This window comes from Styela clava, chromosome 1 (genome assembly GCF_964204865.1).
Source record: "Styela clava chromosome 1, kaStyClav1.hap1.2, whole genome shotgun sequence".
In the NCBI taxonomy this organism is placed as follows: Eukaryota; Metazoa; Chordata; class Ascidiacea; order Stolidobranchia; family Styelidae; genus Styela; species Styela clava.
In genome coordinates this window covers 337,552-354,068 of record NC_135250.1, presented here as the reverse complement: position 1 = coordinate 354,068, position 16,517 = coordinate 337,552, and the positions used below count along the sequence as shown (strand labels likewise).

At 34.1% G+C, this 16,517-nt stretch overlaps 1 protein-coding gene across 1 annotated transcript in view; it reads left to right on the top strand.

The window, feature by feature from the left end:
- Positions 1 to 10,452, top strand: part of LOC120348541 (calmodulin) — a 31,376-nt gene extending 20,924 nt beyond the window's left edge. Inside the window, exons 4-7 of the mRNA XM_039418696.2 lie at positions 84 to 199; positions 2,666 to 2,800; positions 7,174 to 7,309; positions 8,887 to 10,452. Of these exons, the coding sequence (XP_039274630.1) occupies positions 84 to 199; positions 2,666 to 2,800; positions 7,174 to 7,309; positions 8,887 to 8,915 (416 nt within the window). The 3' untranslated portion in view covers positions 8,916 to 10,452. The remainder of the gene's footprint in view (positions 1 to 83; positions 200 to 2,665; positions 2,801 to 7,173; positions 7,310 to 8,886) is intronic.
- Positions 10,453 to 16,517: the final 6,065 nt, after the last annotated feature.

The window sequence follows — 16,517 nt, the reverse complement described above, 5'->3', positions numbered from 1 at the left end:
AAATTTTCATAAATTTTGGCGTTCTTTATTTGGCATTTTGTTCATAGTCTTATAATACTCATCCCAAATTCTGCTTCATTCAGAATTCAAGGAAGCGTTTTCGCTTTTCGACAAGGACGGTGACGGCACAATCACAACCAAAGAATTGGGAACAGTTATGAGATCTCTGGGACAGAACCCAACAGAAGCTGAACTTCAGGTTTGTGGATTGTTATTCTAGCTTTTATCCTATACACGAGTAACTATGGTATTGTGCATTAACTGCAGGGTCTTTCACATTGTTTTTGTCGTAAATTGGATCTGTATGTGTCCATTTCCACAGTTTGCTTGAACAAGATATTATTCAAGGGAGACGATTTGTTGTTTGAAGTTATATCTAGTTTTGTTTAAAAAAGACAGATGATGTTGTTTTTCATTTATCACTTTGAAGCAGTATTATATTGCTGAGAAGTGCTTTGATGCACCAAAAATGAGTTCATTACAATCATGCTAATGTGACAACCTAAATTCTCTTTTTTATTGGCCCAAATAACATGTATTTTCACAATACTTTGGTCAATCTTCGTTTTTAACAACCTTAAGCACAACTCCACTTCATTCATGTATGTTATTCATCTTTACCATCATATTCTGACACGATATTGCCTGTCAATTACTGTCTGAGTCAGGCTTCCGTTGTAAGGCATGTGGGCTGGTATTAGTTGTTATAGATGAAATTCCTATTTTGGTAACAGAATACAACAATGTGTTCTTGTTTAAATTATGCATGATTTAAATCATTTGCAATCATGCAATTTGAATTGTTTACATTTACGTATCATTTTAAATAAAGTGAAAAGGACACATTTCTAACCACATTTCATGTTAGTTACACATTGATATATTTTATATAACTAACTCCGCTTAAGTTGGTGAAGTACAAGTTTTCGAAAAAGCATTTCAAGCAATTCTGTATTATCTATTGTCACAACAGTATTAAATAATTGGTTGGAGCAGTGTGCCTTTCTCTTAGTAAATCTGTCTGCATCAACTGTGGGGATACTATGGCAAGAATCAACCAGTTAATCTTAAAAGGCATTTCAAATTGTTTGTCTGTCGAAATTTATAAAATTAGTCAAATATAGGGTCCTTTTACAATAGGGTCCTTTCCATAGAGTCCTTTTACAATTTCAATTTTGTTATGAAATCAGTTCTCAATATATCTTTGTTGTTTTTAATCAGTAATTGTAAGTATTTATTTTTACTTCATGTAATACATCTGTGATGGCAAACATTTTGAGTGATGTACATTCAATAATCAATAACTTAAAAATCAATCAAAAATGTAAGAATACTGCAAGGAAGAGCTCCTGATTGCAGTTTGTTGGCTGACTGTGTTTTAAAATATTTGGGTAGAAATTTCATTGAATGATTATATTATTAATCAGCTGTCAAATCGATTTAGTTTGATTGAAATTTGATATTTAATATTAAAGCTTGCTTGTTGAGTTCACTAAATAATATTGCACTTTGAATACATGCTCTGTTGAAAAAAATTATTCTGTGGAATTATTGGTAGAGTAAACAGGGATAATTTGTTAATAAAGAAAGCATTTTTTATGCAAGTTTATTTTGACTTATCAAACCGTGCTGTGAGAACTACGGTCTACGGTAAATCAAAATTTTTGATGATTGATGTGTCTGTATTTTGACATTCAATTACAAACTTTATTGATTTGATTTGTTTTTCACTTAATTTAGAAATTAGCAAATTTAACGGTCCCAAGCTGTTAAATTGTAATCCAATTTAGTATAATGTCATATTTAAAACGAAATCTCTATAGCAGGTTATCTTTGTCAAAGATATAATACTCTAAAACGAGTATTTGAATTTATTTTATCCCAAATTGTAGTTTAAATTAACTAACCCAAATTGTGTAAGCTGCCTTAGTTTTTATCCAAAATGAGAAGAAAACATATTTCATACAAAAAATTTTTTTTCACTCTTTAATATCTAGTTTTCCTGAACAGATTATTTAACTAAAATTGGTAATTTTGGTTCCAAAAATCCCAATTTGGTTATTTTCAATAACGCAATGCAGTAGCTCATTTACAAATAGTGTTGATCGTTGTCAATTACGCAATCCTTCAACTCAAAAAATGCTTCCACTGCATTAGCAAGACGTCATTTTCCTGATCAATACAGCATTTAAGAGCCAACATTGGCAGAGTCATATACATGAGCCTAGATAACGGCCTGTTTGCATAAAAACACATATTCTTATTCAATGGGGAGTAAGGGGGGGTAAATTTGTTTGAAAATTCACAATTAACCTTATTTTGAAAAAAGGTCTGTTACAATTTTAATTGAAATTTCAATTGAGATCGTTTTCATTTTGTTGCTCAGCAACTTTTTTAACCAACCTAAGTATCCTTTTTTACGTTTCCTTTTACGCGGAAATGTTACTTTTAAGTTCATTTCTGCATTCTGCTGTACAGTGTGTATGCATGTAATTGTGAAAAAAAAAACGCTGGTTAATGACTGATATTATTATATTAAATTTGCTATTTTTGTGGCAAAACTATCACTTTTATTTTAACTATTTTGTTGTTTAAAGCAGATTATATTATTAATATATGGAATTTCTGTCTTTCTGACTCAAATTCTCTTTTTAAATCTTTTTAGGACATGATCAATGAAGTTGATGCTGATGGCAACGGAACGATAGATTTTCCAGAATTTCTTACAATGATGGCGAGAAAAATGAAGGACACGGACAGTGAAGAAGAGATCCGAGAGGCTTTCAGGGTTTTCGACAAGGTATGTGCAGTGTTTTTAATGATATCTCCACTCTGAACCAGGCACTGCATAAGAAAATACTACTATAGAAAACTGGAACCTTTTCGGCATTGGCTTCCCTATTTATTACATACTGAGTAAGGTTGCTGTTTTTTTAGACTGACATTCAAATATTATCGTTCAAATGTTTTCTATGATAAAATTTCATGCTACTACTAGTAATACTTAGTGCAAATAGTTCAAAACTAATTCTATTCGAACAAACTCATGATAAACACATAATTTCTATCACATGTCAATTTTGTCCTTGTTTGGAGCATGGGGTGGATCCTGTGCCATAGGTCATAATGTGATAGAAGTGCATACGCAAAAACACCTGATAAAAAGTTTAAAGCAAAACAACTTGTAAACCAGATACAAACGACCAAAGTTACTCCGATATGATTGTCTGCGTTCAAATGATGTCATTATAATCCAGAGACATGCTTCACCGCATGACAGACGTTAAAAAAATTACTTTCGTTACTCAGCCATGTAAAATTACCTGCTAGTCGAACTTCACGCAGGTTGCAATAAAATTTTAGGCGGCACGGTACTAAGTTACGAACAGTAAATGTGTCAGAACTGGAACTTTGTTTCCCACTTTGAAATTCATTATTTTTATATTTGAATATATATATTCAGCTAATTCAGGTATGAAATGATAGGCTTTAGCCATCTCTCTTGTTCCGGCATACATTTCTGAAGCCTAGTCGGCCTGGGTTAGGCGCACATGATTACCTATTATGAACATGGCCGTAACCAGAGGCTTCTTTGAGGGTCAGATCACCCCTCTTGAAATGCGAAAACAAAAAAAGCCTTTTTCTGTATCATACAAGCACTTTTTCATGGCTTGAAACACTTTTTAGACTTAAAACTCTGGATCAGCAGATCTGATGATGCGGTCTATCTCAACTTTTCTGGCTTATAAAATCAATCTCTATGGCTATATGGGAATATTAAAATATATTCAATAATAAATATTGGATGCATGTGGAATATTAGATCATTCAGTAAAAATCTATCTTCGTGATTATATGGGATTTTTTTTAAACCTTAGAAACCAATTTCAAACATTCGGTTTCCCATATTCAAAATTATTATTTCAGAATGTATTTGTATGGTTATGGCCATCCATTCTTATATGCCTCGTAGTGTAAGAAACGGGATTGTATCTAATAATGCAACAGAAAATCATTCTTCCTGGCATTGTCTTATCGATTGTCGTGCCTAGCGTGTCGAAATAACGCATATACAAAATTTTTCATTTTTATGAAATCCTTTTTGAAACCAGTTCTTGAATAATTAATGTTGGATGCCTTCCTCTGTGTTTATCTGAGTTCAAAGATGTTTCTACGGCCATGCTTGATAAGACAGTGTGCTATTTGTGCTTCTGCGGGCCATGTTTGTAGAAAAGACGATAGTTGTTCTTGCTTTTTAAAGTCTCCTTGATAGTTTTTTTCTCTAATAGAGGGGTCCATAATAGTTTGGCACTCTGGAATTCTCAAAATTTTTATTTTGAATAATTCAAACAGAACTGTTCTTCGGCAAAATCATGAAATATTTCTAATATTTTGCGCAGTGTCCATGTATTTTAACACCCTTTTCACTAAATATTTTTTTCCCAATTTTTATGCGACGATCACACTTTTTGCTCAGAACAAAGCCTTGCACAAGCAGCCATTGGTATATGACAATATGTAAGGAGCGACAACTATTTGGAAAACCCGAAATCTGCCTGGCATTGCCTACAAATTTATTAGCCTACCTGTTGGTTTCACAATTGGCAATATTTATTAGTACAACCTGACTTTTCCATAGCAAGCTGGCGTTACATCAACTTAAATGCACACAATAAATACTTTTAAACCAACTATTTAATAGTTGACACAAAATTTTTGGACACACTGTGAGACTTACATAGCTCAAAGCGATAAATTTTCAGATAAAAATATTCTAAATTATTCTTAATAAAGCCGAGAAATGTTGAACAAACCTAATTTTGAATCGATTCGATTTATTCTGGACATGCCTGTTTAAAGAATTCAAATTCCCAAATGACTTATCATCTAACAGTCACGTTGAAATTAAGTTTAATGAATAACCTTTTACTGAATTCAACATTGGTTTAACACAAACTATCAAAGATATTTCTTTATTGTTGGGTGATTTACGAGCTGTTAAGTGACTTTTTATTGGCCTACTTTACTAGACATTTTTTTTAGGCATGGATGGCATTTTCTTTTGTGTAATTCCAAAATAGACCTAAAACGTGGAATTTGCTGGGTTTTGGATGAGTTGAATATTCAATGCAAGCAACTACACTCCAAGTACATAACAAGTACACTCCAAGCAACTTTTTCACAAAATCTATATGTTGCTGTTCCATCAGTAATATTTTCACTTTTATGTGAGAAGTGAGGACTTAAATCTTAAATGATCTTGCTTTGAGCCATACTACATGATGAAGCCATTCCAAACATGCTCATTTGTCATTGTCACAAAAATTATTTTCTACGTAATCTCTTTAGACTTGTTTGCCAAACTTCAAAGTTTTATTCAAACATTATTTGAGCACTCCAAAGTTTAGAGACATGACGCTGTTTTCCTGAGTCCACATCACACAATGCTATGGTAAAGCAAACATATTGCGTTAGTTTGTAAACCATGAAAGTTAATGGTTAATCTGCTGAGCTCTTCAGATTTCAAGATTTTTATTTGTCTGGTATTGTCGGATGTTGAGAATCGATAATTTTGAGGCGTTGCCCTAGTCTGGTAGCTGTGCAATAGCAGTGACTTTCAAGTGGGGTTCTGCCAGCACAGTCAAGGGGTTCCGCATGTGAACATTCAAATCCAAGAGGCCATATTTTTACATGTACATTGTTCAAATATAACCAAACACCTGTTAGGTTTACCACTTGATACGCTTTGAAGATCAGTTTTATTCGCCAGTATTAGGTTTCCCCCTTTTTTTATTTTTTAGTTGATACAATTCATACAACTCAGACAATTAAACTTTTGAACAGGGATTCCTATAGTCTCTGGAATGTTCATTTGGATGTTAGAAAAACTATTTCCCCAGGATGAATGTAAAAATATACAAATGAAAACAGTTCGGAATATTAATACAAAATTTTGATTTGAGATGGCAATTGATAATGGATAATTTTCATAATTCAGTTATTGGCCGTATATATATATCCAAAAGGGATCTTAAGTTTTGAAATAATTTTATCATTCTGAGTAATTGAAGGCGCGCAAGTATGATAAGATAATTTAAATCTTGTTATTAAGGTTTGAGTAACTTGGTTATATAGCGTGATAATATATATAATATTGAATTTATTTACAATTTATTTCAACTTTCCCCCATTTTCAAGTTCAAACTTTTTTGAATATACATAAGACTTCTATATGTTCTTTGTTGAACATGATTATATTTAGAATATTATATTAGAATTGTATTGGGGCATTTTATAATAGATAATTCAATTCTTTTTAATAGAGTTTAATTAACTTGGTGATATAGTGTTACTGCCAATATAATGAGGTATCATACTATCGTATTACTTTTCTGCGACCGTTATTTATTGAAAAAGTCTTTCTTGTGATGAATTATTAATATTATTTGACTTAGCCGTGACAAAAGTCTCGCTTTATGGAAAGGCCGTTATTAGCTTGTGTATCGTTGTTGTAAAGGATACTTTAAAATAGCAATAAGCTCTGAAATTGGTTATTTTCAGATACCCTCAGTGTTTGTTCGCGAGCAAATTCACGTTCTTGAAAATGGCATTGAAATTGTTTTATTTTTAGATTCTGTTTTCTTTCAATCCAATTATTCTAATCCTTTATCCTAACACACTTTTGGATGCTTTTTTCTAATAAAGTACAATCATGGATGGATTTATAGAAATTGCTTTTTTCTGTTTGGTGCTAAATATTTCAAACCAATTGTTTCTAACCCTTTATTCGAGCCACTCAAATTTTATGAAAAATAAATTTTGTAAAATAACGTGCCCCAAGAATATGTTCAAATCATGGACGGCAATGTAGAACTTCCATGATAATTATGTAGGTTCAACATCACATTTCGAGCGTTTTTAGGCAGTATTTCTATGACAATTGATATCACTATTTTCATTCAACTAGAGGTGTTATGGCGATTTAGGATTGTGCACTAATATTCGATTCGAGAAAAATATACAATTTGAATTAAAAAAATATTCGATTCTGGTCGGCCCTAGGACTTGTCCATATGACAACCCACTCACTACCTCCCAAGATGATGTCAACTCTAAAGCAGCACCTTTATTTACCTAAATGCACGAGACTCTAAAGTTCGAATTTTTTTACAGGACGGCAACGGTTTCATTTCCGCCGCAGAGTTGAGACATGTAATGACAAACCTCGGAGAGAAACTTACAGATGAGGAAGTCGATGAAATGATCAGAGAAGCAGATATTGATGGAGACGGACAAGTCAACTACGAAGGTGAGGGGGAACTTTTTATGTTATGCTCTGTGCAAGTATTTAAGGAGATACTATTTCTGGAAGGATTGGAACTTTCCTGTTCAGAATTCCCCACCGAATTACACCAAGGGTGGGGGTTTGAAATTTTTTAATTATGAGCTGTGAGCAAGACTTTGGACAAGCTAAATGCAGCTTATAATCCCATTTATGTTCAAATAATCCATGCTCGACAAGGTGAAAATACCCTGTGAATAACTTTATCAAGCAATGAAATTAGGAAGAATTCTTGTGAAGTAAAATCAGTTTTGCGACTAGTATTGCCCCAGGTTGTGAACTGCTGGTCTAAAATGTATTTAGAGTATTGGATTGTTTGATTTTATCATCCCTGGTTAAGATAGATATATTACTCAGACATTGATCGACTCTGGCTTGAAAAGTTATTTGCAAACGACGCTGTTAAAAATAGCATAATTGGGGAATTATTTTCAATTTTAACATTTTTTCGTCATAAAGACATATTTTAGTTCGGCGTTAAGGCAATTTACTGCATGGGCAGACTAATTTACGACGTATTGAATAAATTGGTTTGGAAACCCGATACCGACGTCGAGTATTGAATATTCTTTCGCTTTGTGAGGTGTCTATTCATTTTGTGAGGGAATAATAAAACTTTAAATATATTGTTACATCACATAGCGTCATGATTGTATTTGTAATAAATCAATTTCTAGCAAAACAAATCTCAAATGTCACATATATTTGATTTTTGAAAATTATAAATTCTAGCACTTTTTGTACTGGCTGTGAGACTTGAATTATAATTTTCCAAATGAAACAATATGAAATTATTTCTAAAATCAAGAAGTTGTATTATTGACCATAATTCGGAATATTGGATTGGACATTCCTCACTATAAAAAATGCAGATGCTGCCTAGTAAGTTGTAGCGTTGAAGTTAGAAGGTTTTCCATTTTCAAATTTAGTTAGTTATTTAGGTATATTAAACTTCTATGAATACAATTTGCATTTTCTAAATTTTTTAAACATCATTTTGAATTCCTCTTAAACTAAAACCCTTGGACATCTAGAATGAGATAACAGTTAAAAATATAAATGTATCTTTCTCCCGTGCGACCTGTACATGCCGTATCGATTTTTCTATTTTTTACCGTTGTACTCTTATCTTTTACATCATGCATTATTAATTGCCTATATTGGCTTGCCCTTCAAAGGTGATACGTTTTCATTTCAATTAGAAACGAATCGGGTATTTTCAGTCGTTGAAAACGCAGCTTAGGACTTCTATTTTATTAAAATGAATGCATTTTAAATATTATTTTATTCAAACAACGGCTGCACCCTCAACTAGAATTGGAAAAGTTCTAGATTGTGAGTTGTATTGGTGATCACTCTTATAGTGGTGTAGTTAGCTCGTAACTTCACTTCAAACGCCTCAAATATGCGATTGCATATAATATATCAGCGATAGTTTGCAAATTTTCATATCAGTCGTTTTTCCCACTTTCAGTCATTGTGTCATAAAGCAATGGGAACACAAAATATCACGACAATGCTGATTTTAATCTTCCTTTTTTCAGAATTCGTGACAATGATGACCTCCAAATGATTCAACCAGATATTTCCAGATGTAACCGGTTAATTTCCAGTCTAAATCGGTCATTTCCAGAATCAACATAACTTGGGACAAAATTCGTGCACTTTTCTGAAACATTGTAAAAAATACCGAGGCCACGATTTCGTCTCGAAGAAATTTGGTTTTATTTGTAAATAAGAGAAAGAATAGATTTCGTAAGAGTATTTTGCGACTAGCGCACCATGTATGGCCTATGATAAATTGTACGTTTATGTGCATATTATCTAGTGCCCATGTATGGTATGTATTAGTTTGTCAATGATAATTTTGTTCTGGGTTAGATCAGGGTCTATTTATTCTGGGTTGACAAAATTTTTCATTTTTGAGCTTATTTTGAGTCATATTAGATTTTTTTTTCCTCAAATTGACTGATTTTAGTTATATTATACCAAAATTCGACTGAAAATTTCTATTTTATTTCCAAAAATTCATTTAATTTCTAGGTTTCCTGATTACATCTAATTATCAGGTTTTATCTGCATCTTAGTTTTTGTAACATTTTTGAAAAATGAAAAATATTGTAAAACCCATCAGAAATAGACTTGTCTTGAAATGTTCCCATATCTGTACAGTTATTAGAATATTCATTCCGTTAGATTTTTGAGCTTGCAAAAATTTTAGTCAAAAATTACCCCTCTATTTATAAGGTGTGATTTCTTTATTATTCCCTTTTTGGGGGGGTGATTTTGCCCAAAAATTTTTGAGCGTTTTGAGGAATTCGAAATATTAGTTTTTTTCTGGTTTGAGATTTTTCATTTGAACGTGTATACTAGCATAATTGGCACCTTTTTATTTGTTTTTCTATATATAATCGAAGCTGCATATTTTTGGGCTACCCCCACTTTAGGGGAATACCCAATTTGGTTAATAATTCTGTGCACGGTAATGTGGAAATGTCTGAAATTCTGATTTTTCCCAATAAAAGTAGAGTTTTGTATCTTGAAATTACCATATGGGGATTCACCTTACTATGTTCTGGAAAACTGGAATTCCCCCTTTTTTTATAAATCTAAGGGGTTTTCCCTAAAATTTTCTTGTAGTAATTTGTATAGGACTGTATGTTTTATTACTAAATGGGAGGAATTTTTATCAGCAGTTTGTGATGTCATAATTGAGATTATTGAAGTGGGACATGTGACCTTTGAACTTTTATCAAATTACGTCATGATAACTTTCAGGCAAAATGTTGAAGTGGAAAGTAGAGCTGTATATTCTGGTTTGTTAAAAAAATATCTAAGAATGTTATTTTGCTGGTGTTTTGACCCAAAATGTGATTTCTCAGTCGCATAGTTTTGAATAAATCGCACACATTTTGTTACATAAAGCATTAGTTCAATTTTTGGCCGGAAAAAGTTGATTTTAGAAATATTTGGCCGTTTTAAATTTAACAAAATTAAATGTTTTTAGCAAATTTTCCAGAAATCGTTGCATGGTCTAAAAATTGTCTTGTTATGTGAAAAATTTTGTTAAAATTATTATAATAAAATTGGACTGATTTAATGTAGAAAAACTAGACTAGTTTTTTTCTTTGAGTCAAGGGAGGGGAGGTCTAGAAATCGACTTGAAAGCTTGACTACTGGACAGGGATGTTAATTTCTATATTAATTTAATTGTTTTCAGTGTAACTCTGGTTGCGTCGACTTACGACAAAATGAAAGGTTACTATTCTAATATACCACGGCAATCTGTGGAAATAATATTGTGAGATGCGGTTGGGTCAACAAAATGAAAGCGTTAATACTCAAATTACCACGGTAATTCGTGGACATAAAAATGTGTGGTGAAGTGCTCGATAATATCTTGTTTTGATTTGTATATTTGCGGATTTGACAAATTTGAGCTGTTCTTGTATCGCTGACACGGCTATATCGCAATTCTTTTAAGATATCAACGTTAGACGAATCCCTGCGCCCGCAATAAAATTTCATGGAGTTGAAATTATCTTAAAAAATTTATTGAAGATACTTTACATTGATTATTTTATATATCGCCGTAATATGGGAAAAAGTTACGCCAGTTCCTGGTCGTTAGTCTTAGAGTGGATAAAAAGCGTGCACAATTGACAAAAATAAATGAAAAGTAATTTTCATCTTTCTCGTGATACAAGATATAAGTGTTCGGTAATTTGTGATTTCGGAGAAACACCAAAATAAAAATCATTACGGGCCAAATAACACGTCACGCTGACGAAAACAATCGGCAATTTTAATAACAACATTAACGCTGCGCGATCCATTTTTTTCAGCAAGGACCCAAAATACCAACTTAGACGGACTTGGTTGGTATTTGACGGTGTCACTAAGCTTGCTCACGCTGCAAGTTTTTAAATTACTCAATATAACAATTCGTAATAAAATGAGTGTCACAAGAAAGGTGACATAAGAAAAACACGGCGGAAACGTATTTCCTTGCCCACCACACAGTGTCTGGTTTGATTTCCAGTAATATCTGTCACGAAAGAATATAATTTGAAGCGACATTGAACCCGAGATGCACAAAATACAACGGTAATTCTCGGGAATTAACTTTAAAATAGCTGAAGGTTTTATATATCTTCTTTAAAAGAACGCCACCCATGCAACATAATAATAGTCTGATTAGAACGGTAAACTCTCGTTGTTTGTTAAATTCAAAGTAAGTAAACTCGCGATATTTCGATCACTTTTGGATTTTCTCCGACTTGCGGCCCGCGAGACCTCCTCAAAAGTTTTCGCGGTCCTTCAACCTAGCAACCTTGAACCACCCTGTTGTAGACTACTAGGTACCGGTAAAATTTCAAACTACAGTTGTGACTTGTATCCTTTGGTATTTCGATTCACGTTGAGACAGGAGGCATGAATCTCTATTATCACACCCCTCAGGACTATAGATCTCAACCGATATACCGGCCCAATTTTGCGTGTTTGCCGATATATCATATCGGCAGTAAACGGCCGTTATATCGGCTATATATAACAGTTACAAAAAACCCAAAACGATTCGTAAAAGGTATTTTATTTACTGTTGGTTGTGATTATTTTCAATGGATAATACACTGTGGTTTATTGTTTTTATAATTAAATTACACATGAGGAGGCACCAAAGTCTTCAGTGCTTAGGGCACCAAATAGGCTTAATCCGCCCCTGCCAGCAGAGCTAATAGGTCGGACGCTTCAGCATATCCACTGACGTACCGAAAAAGATCACCCAGCGACGTCGACTTTTTTACACTATAAATTACGACTAGCCGAAATTGAAAAAAGCTATTCGAATACAGCTCTAAACGAAAACGGAAACGATAGGGACATTCCTAGGTAAGGCCATAATTTTATTCCGATTTTCCTTAGTTTAGTTCTATTACGAGTTCGGGACTGTCCTTGTTACTTACCCAAGAGAGTATTCACCTGCCCATAGGTTTCAGTCCTTTTAAACAACTTGATGTAAAGTGGGCGAACAAAATTATTTATCTCCATATTAGTACACACACTTCTGGAGCACCGTCAAAAGGGATAATCTTGGTTCGGGCTGGGCATTTACAAATAATTGCTGATTTCAGAATCGAATCTTAAATATTTAAAAGGTATTCAAAAGATGTAACCCGTCTGTGAACTTGTAATTGACATCCAGATGCGGAGCCGGATTTAGGCGAGGAGAGGCTGTAGGGATAATCTTGTTATTTTAGTTAGATTCTACTGTTATATTTTAAATTAATAATATGAATTGTCGTAAAACCAGTCAAAACAGATTTCTTAAAATTATAAACCGCCAAACAAGTTTTGCTAATGGACATATTTAATTTAAATAGCCCCAAGCAATATCACAATGACGAATCAGTTTTAACACAATTCATCTTTGTACCACACTTGATTAGGATATTTCCATACATGCTTATTTTCTATATATAAGAGCACTATTCACTGTTTTATTTATCCTATTAGGATCATATCCTTTCGGCAATAAAGAATTAGCATCGTTAACGGGTGTCGTTCAGACAGGGGGATCGGTGCAGCCGTTAGAGTTGTATTCGTCTCCAGCAAACCAACAAACATTAGCCAGAAGTTACGTTTTTGGCCATAAGGCAGGGCTGGGCCATTACTTTTCTGAGTGGGCCGGGTGCAGATAATAGACTGGGTTACTGGGCCGGATGATCAAAACTCAATAAATCGGTTTATTTGCAAATTCGCAACTCGCAAGTCTATCGGTCATTAGTCAATCGTCTTCCCGTTTCACTAATCGCGTTTAAGTGATGTAAAGCAACAGGTATTTGCAGCAGGGGATATAGTAAATAACATTAAAATATTAGCACTGAAAAAACATTGAAAATGTCATGAGAATCATGTATTGGACCAGTGGTTCTCAAACTTTTTTCGCCCCATACTGTACTTTTAACGTTATCATTGCCCCCCAAAACTACAAAAAAAAAAAACACATTTATTGCGAATCAATTAAGAAATAGCATGGCATGTGATGTTGTTAATAAGATGGTGGAATTTTAGTCAGGTACAATCTCAAATCATCATCAATATTTGATTTGACCCTTTTCTACCATCAAATATGATGTTAGAAATGAAAGAATCAACAATTTCACTTCGTCAAAAATGCCAGATGACTTGCGGGTATTATATTTTCAGTACATTCACAGGGAAAACGAGTCGTCGCGCTTACGACATTCATTAAAATTGCTGACTTTGTCACCGATGATGATTTTCTGTTGCGTGGAATATTCAGTTTTTGGCCGATACGAGCATTAAAATTGTCTCGCGATATTAAATCAATTATTTGCGCCGAGTTACAATAAATTAAAATTTCACTATTCTGAAATACTACAATCTGAATTTTGGTTTAAGATAATTTTAGGATATCACCGTTTGCAAAATCCTAATGTCTGAGTACAATTTAATACGATAAAGTAAAAGCATAATAACTCTAATGCAGTAAACTGGCGCCTTACAAACAAAATGTTTGAGAACCGCTGGACTAAGCAGTAGTTTCCGATTGAAAATTTCGATATAATTTAGTTTACCGACATAATTTCGATGTTCTCGGCTTAAATACCCACGTCAGGAAAACAATCGGTGTTTTTAACTTAATTTTACTTACCGAGAATGCGCAATTGCCCCCTGTTGCCCCGTTTCTTATCTCTTTTGGATCCGGCCCGCGGGCCGTAATTTGCCCACCCCTGCTATAAGGCCTCTGCCTAGGCTATGTCGTTAGTAAGACCTCTCTTTAACAATGGCGTCATAATAGATCTTATGTAAAATTCATCGTGACGCTATGAATAAATTTTAAATTGCGTGAATACGAAAGCTAATCACTCGAGTAAATTGCGTAGTATGTTGGGTTCATTTAAAAACATAGTTCGAAACTGTGTCACAAGCCCCTAGGCTCCGCAAATCCGACACTGTTCAGACGCAGAAATTACTGAAAACATAGAATTATTCACTTGGAAAGTTCACCGAGTTGTTTTGGTTATCGGTGGCACAGATTGAGTTGGGCTATTATTTGTTTCTTTCTACTTTTTTTTTTAATTTGACTTATCTATCGGCACTTCAGTACTCAAGTTTATGATGTTTGAAGTTCCGTAGAGTCTTGACAGTCCACAGTTGTTTGGTATAATGAACACGAGCTGTGCCAATGAATTGTTTCGTTTTTATGTTGTTGTAAGGAAAAAAAATCGCATGCTTAAAACTCTTGTTTCAGTAGATGAAGATTGTATTTTTCGCTAGAAAGCTATTACTTTTATTTATTTCAAAAATTTTTGTTAGCTCTATGAGATTCATTTTCACTTCGAAATTTTGTGTCATGACGTCATCAAGATTAAAAATTGCGTGCCGTGGTTCCGTGATCTTAATGATCCGGTGGTTAGACTACCGACACTGTAAAAGATTTGATATTAATCGACTTTCGTGTTCATAAATTTGAGCATTGCTCTCTTGTTTATATCAAGAGTCTCGCTTCGCGCTGACAAAAATATATTTCTGTATCGTTCAGGCAAAACGTACAGAAATACATTCGTGGTATTGTGCAGCAAGACTATTGAATCATTTAGAATAGCCATTGTTACTCTTGCTACGGTTTCACTGAATTATGCGGATTCACTTGTGCAAAAGCATATAGCAAGGAAAGGTAGTCAATAGGGCTTGGAATTTCAAATCGAATAGTAAGTTATTCGAATCCGTTTAGACGGGAATTTCGAATCGCCGCCATCATGCGCCGCGTGTCTGAATGTTGGATTACGTGTTATCACAAATTTCTATGATTGGAGGATACATTACAATAAAACAGTCATACAACTTCATATCTTCTTAGTATTAAAAAAAAAATATTCGATTCGATTGTGAAACCATCAAGTATTCGAAAATGCCCAGCCCTAGTAGTCTCTCGTAACCCCAGCTGATAGGCTTTGGTTGGATGTGGATTTCCGTTCTATGGCCGTTGCTTCCACCTGGCTGGGGTAAGCGCTGATTTTTCATGCAACGCATTGTCTCTTTGACTGCTTTTTAGAACCCAACCAGACTAAATTGCTTAATTAAACGTTATCTTCGGTAGACTTGTCTCGGTGCCATTGGTTTTCAACCTTTTTGGTGGAACGGAGCTCAATGTAACCATTCAAAGGCTCGAGAACTACTGTGCAATTGATTAATTGTTTTTTTGTCCGACATGCACGGACTATAAATATATACAAAAAAAAAACATGACGTTGAAGCATTACTACCTGCGTGGCCGTGTCAATCAATCTTTTTAGACGGCATTTAGCTTCGTTAATAACGCGTGGCCCTGAGAACTAGAGGCCTCCTCATTACGAATATCAAGACTTGGATCTATATAGCACCACTGTGTGACATCTGGTGAAACTATTTTTACCATGTTATGCAGGGAAGGTGCAGCCGCCCGGTCAGTACGTTGTACGGGGCAGCAGATAATGTGTTTGATCTTATACATGTTAGTTTGTAGCTTAATTTGATGATTCAAAAATAATAATTTAATCATTTCACTCTTTCTTTACCTTTAATTTATTTGTTCTCATGAATAACAACAATATAATTTGTTTATCCTCTGAATTGGTTCCATTACATTTGAACCCACGATAATTGCACCTGTATACTATTGTGTATACACAATATATACCTAGGGAAATTTGCACCTACGGATATTTGAACCAATACTAACCCTAACCCATGGATTTTAGCACCCGCATGTAGATTGAACCCGCGGTATACGGGTGAAAATGTACGTGGGTTCAAATGTGCTGTCACCTTTGAATTATTTCTCAAGTTAGACGTAAAGGACATCATTATCAGAAACTCGCCCTGGGCAGCAGAAAAGTTTGGCACGCCTCTTATTACGTGTTTTTTCGTCGTGTTAATATGTAGACACGCTGGGAATCAGAACCTATTTTTTCTATAATGTTGAGGTCATATAATCAGAAAATACGACAGCCCTGTCTCTGCAGTTACAAATCGTTGCGCGATCAGATGCGGGGATGTACTCTATTTATGTAAAATTCACTCCAATTCACTTTCGAGTGAGTGCGAATGACTTCACCTTGAGCAAATCCTCTTAAGAAAAACCGTAAAATAAACTTGAACCCCCACA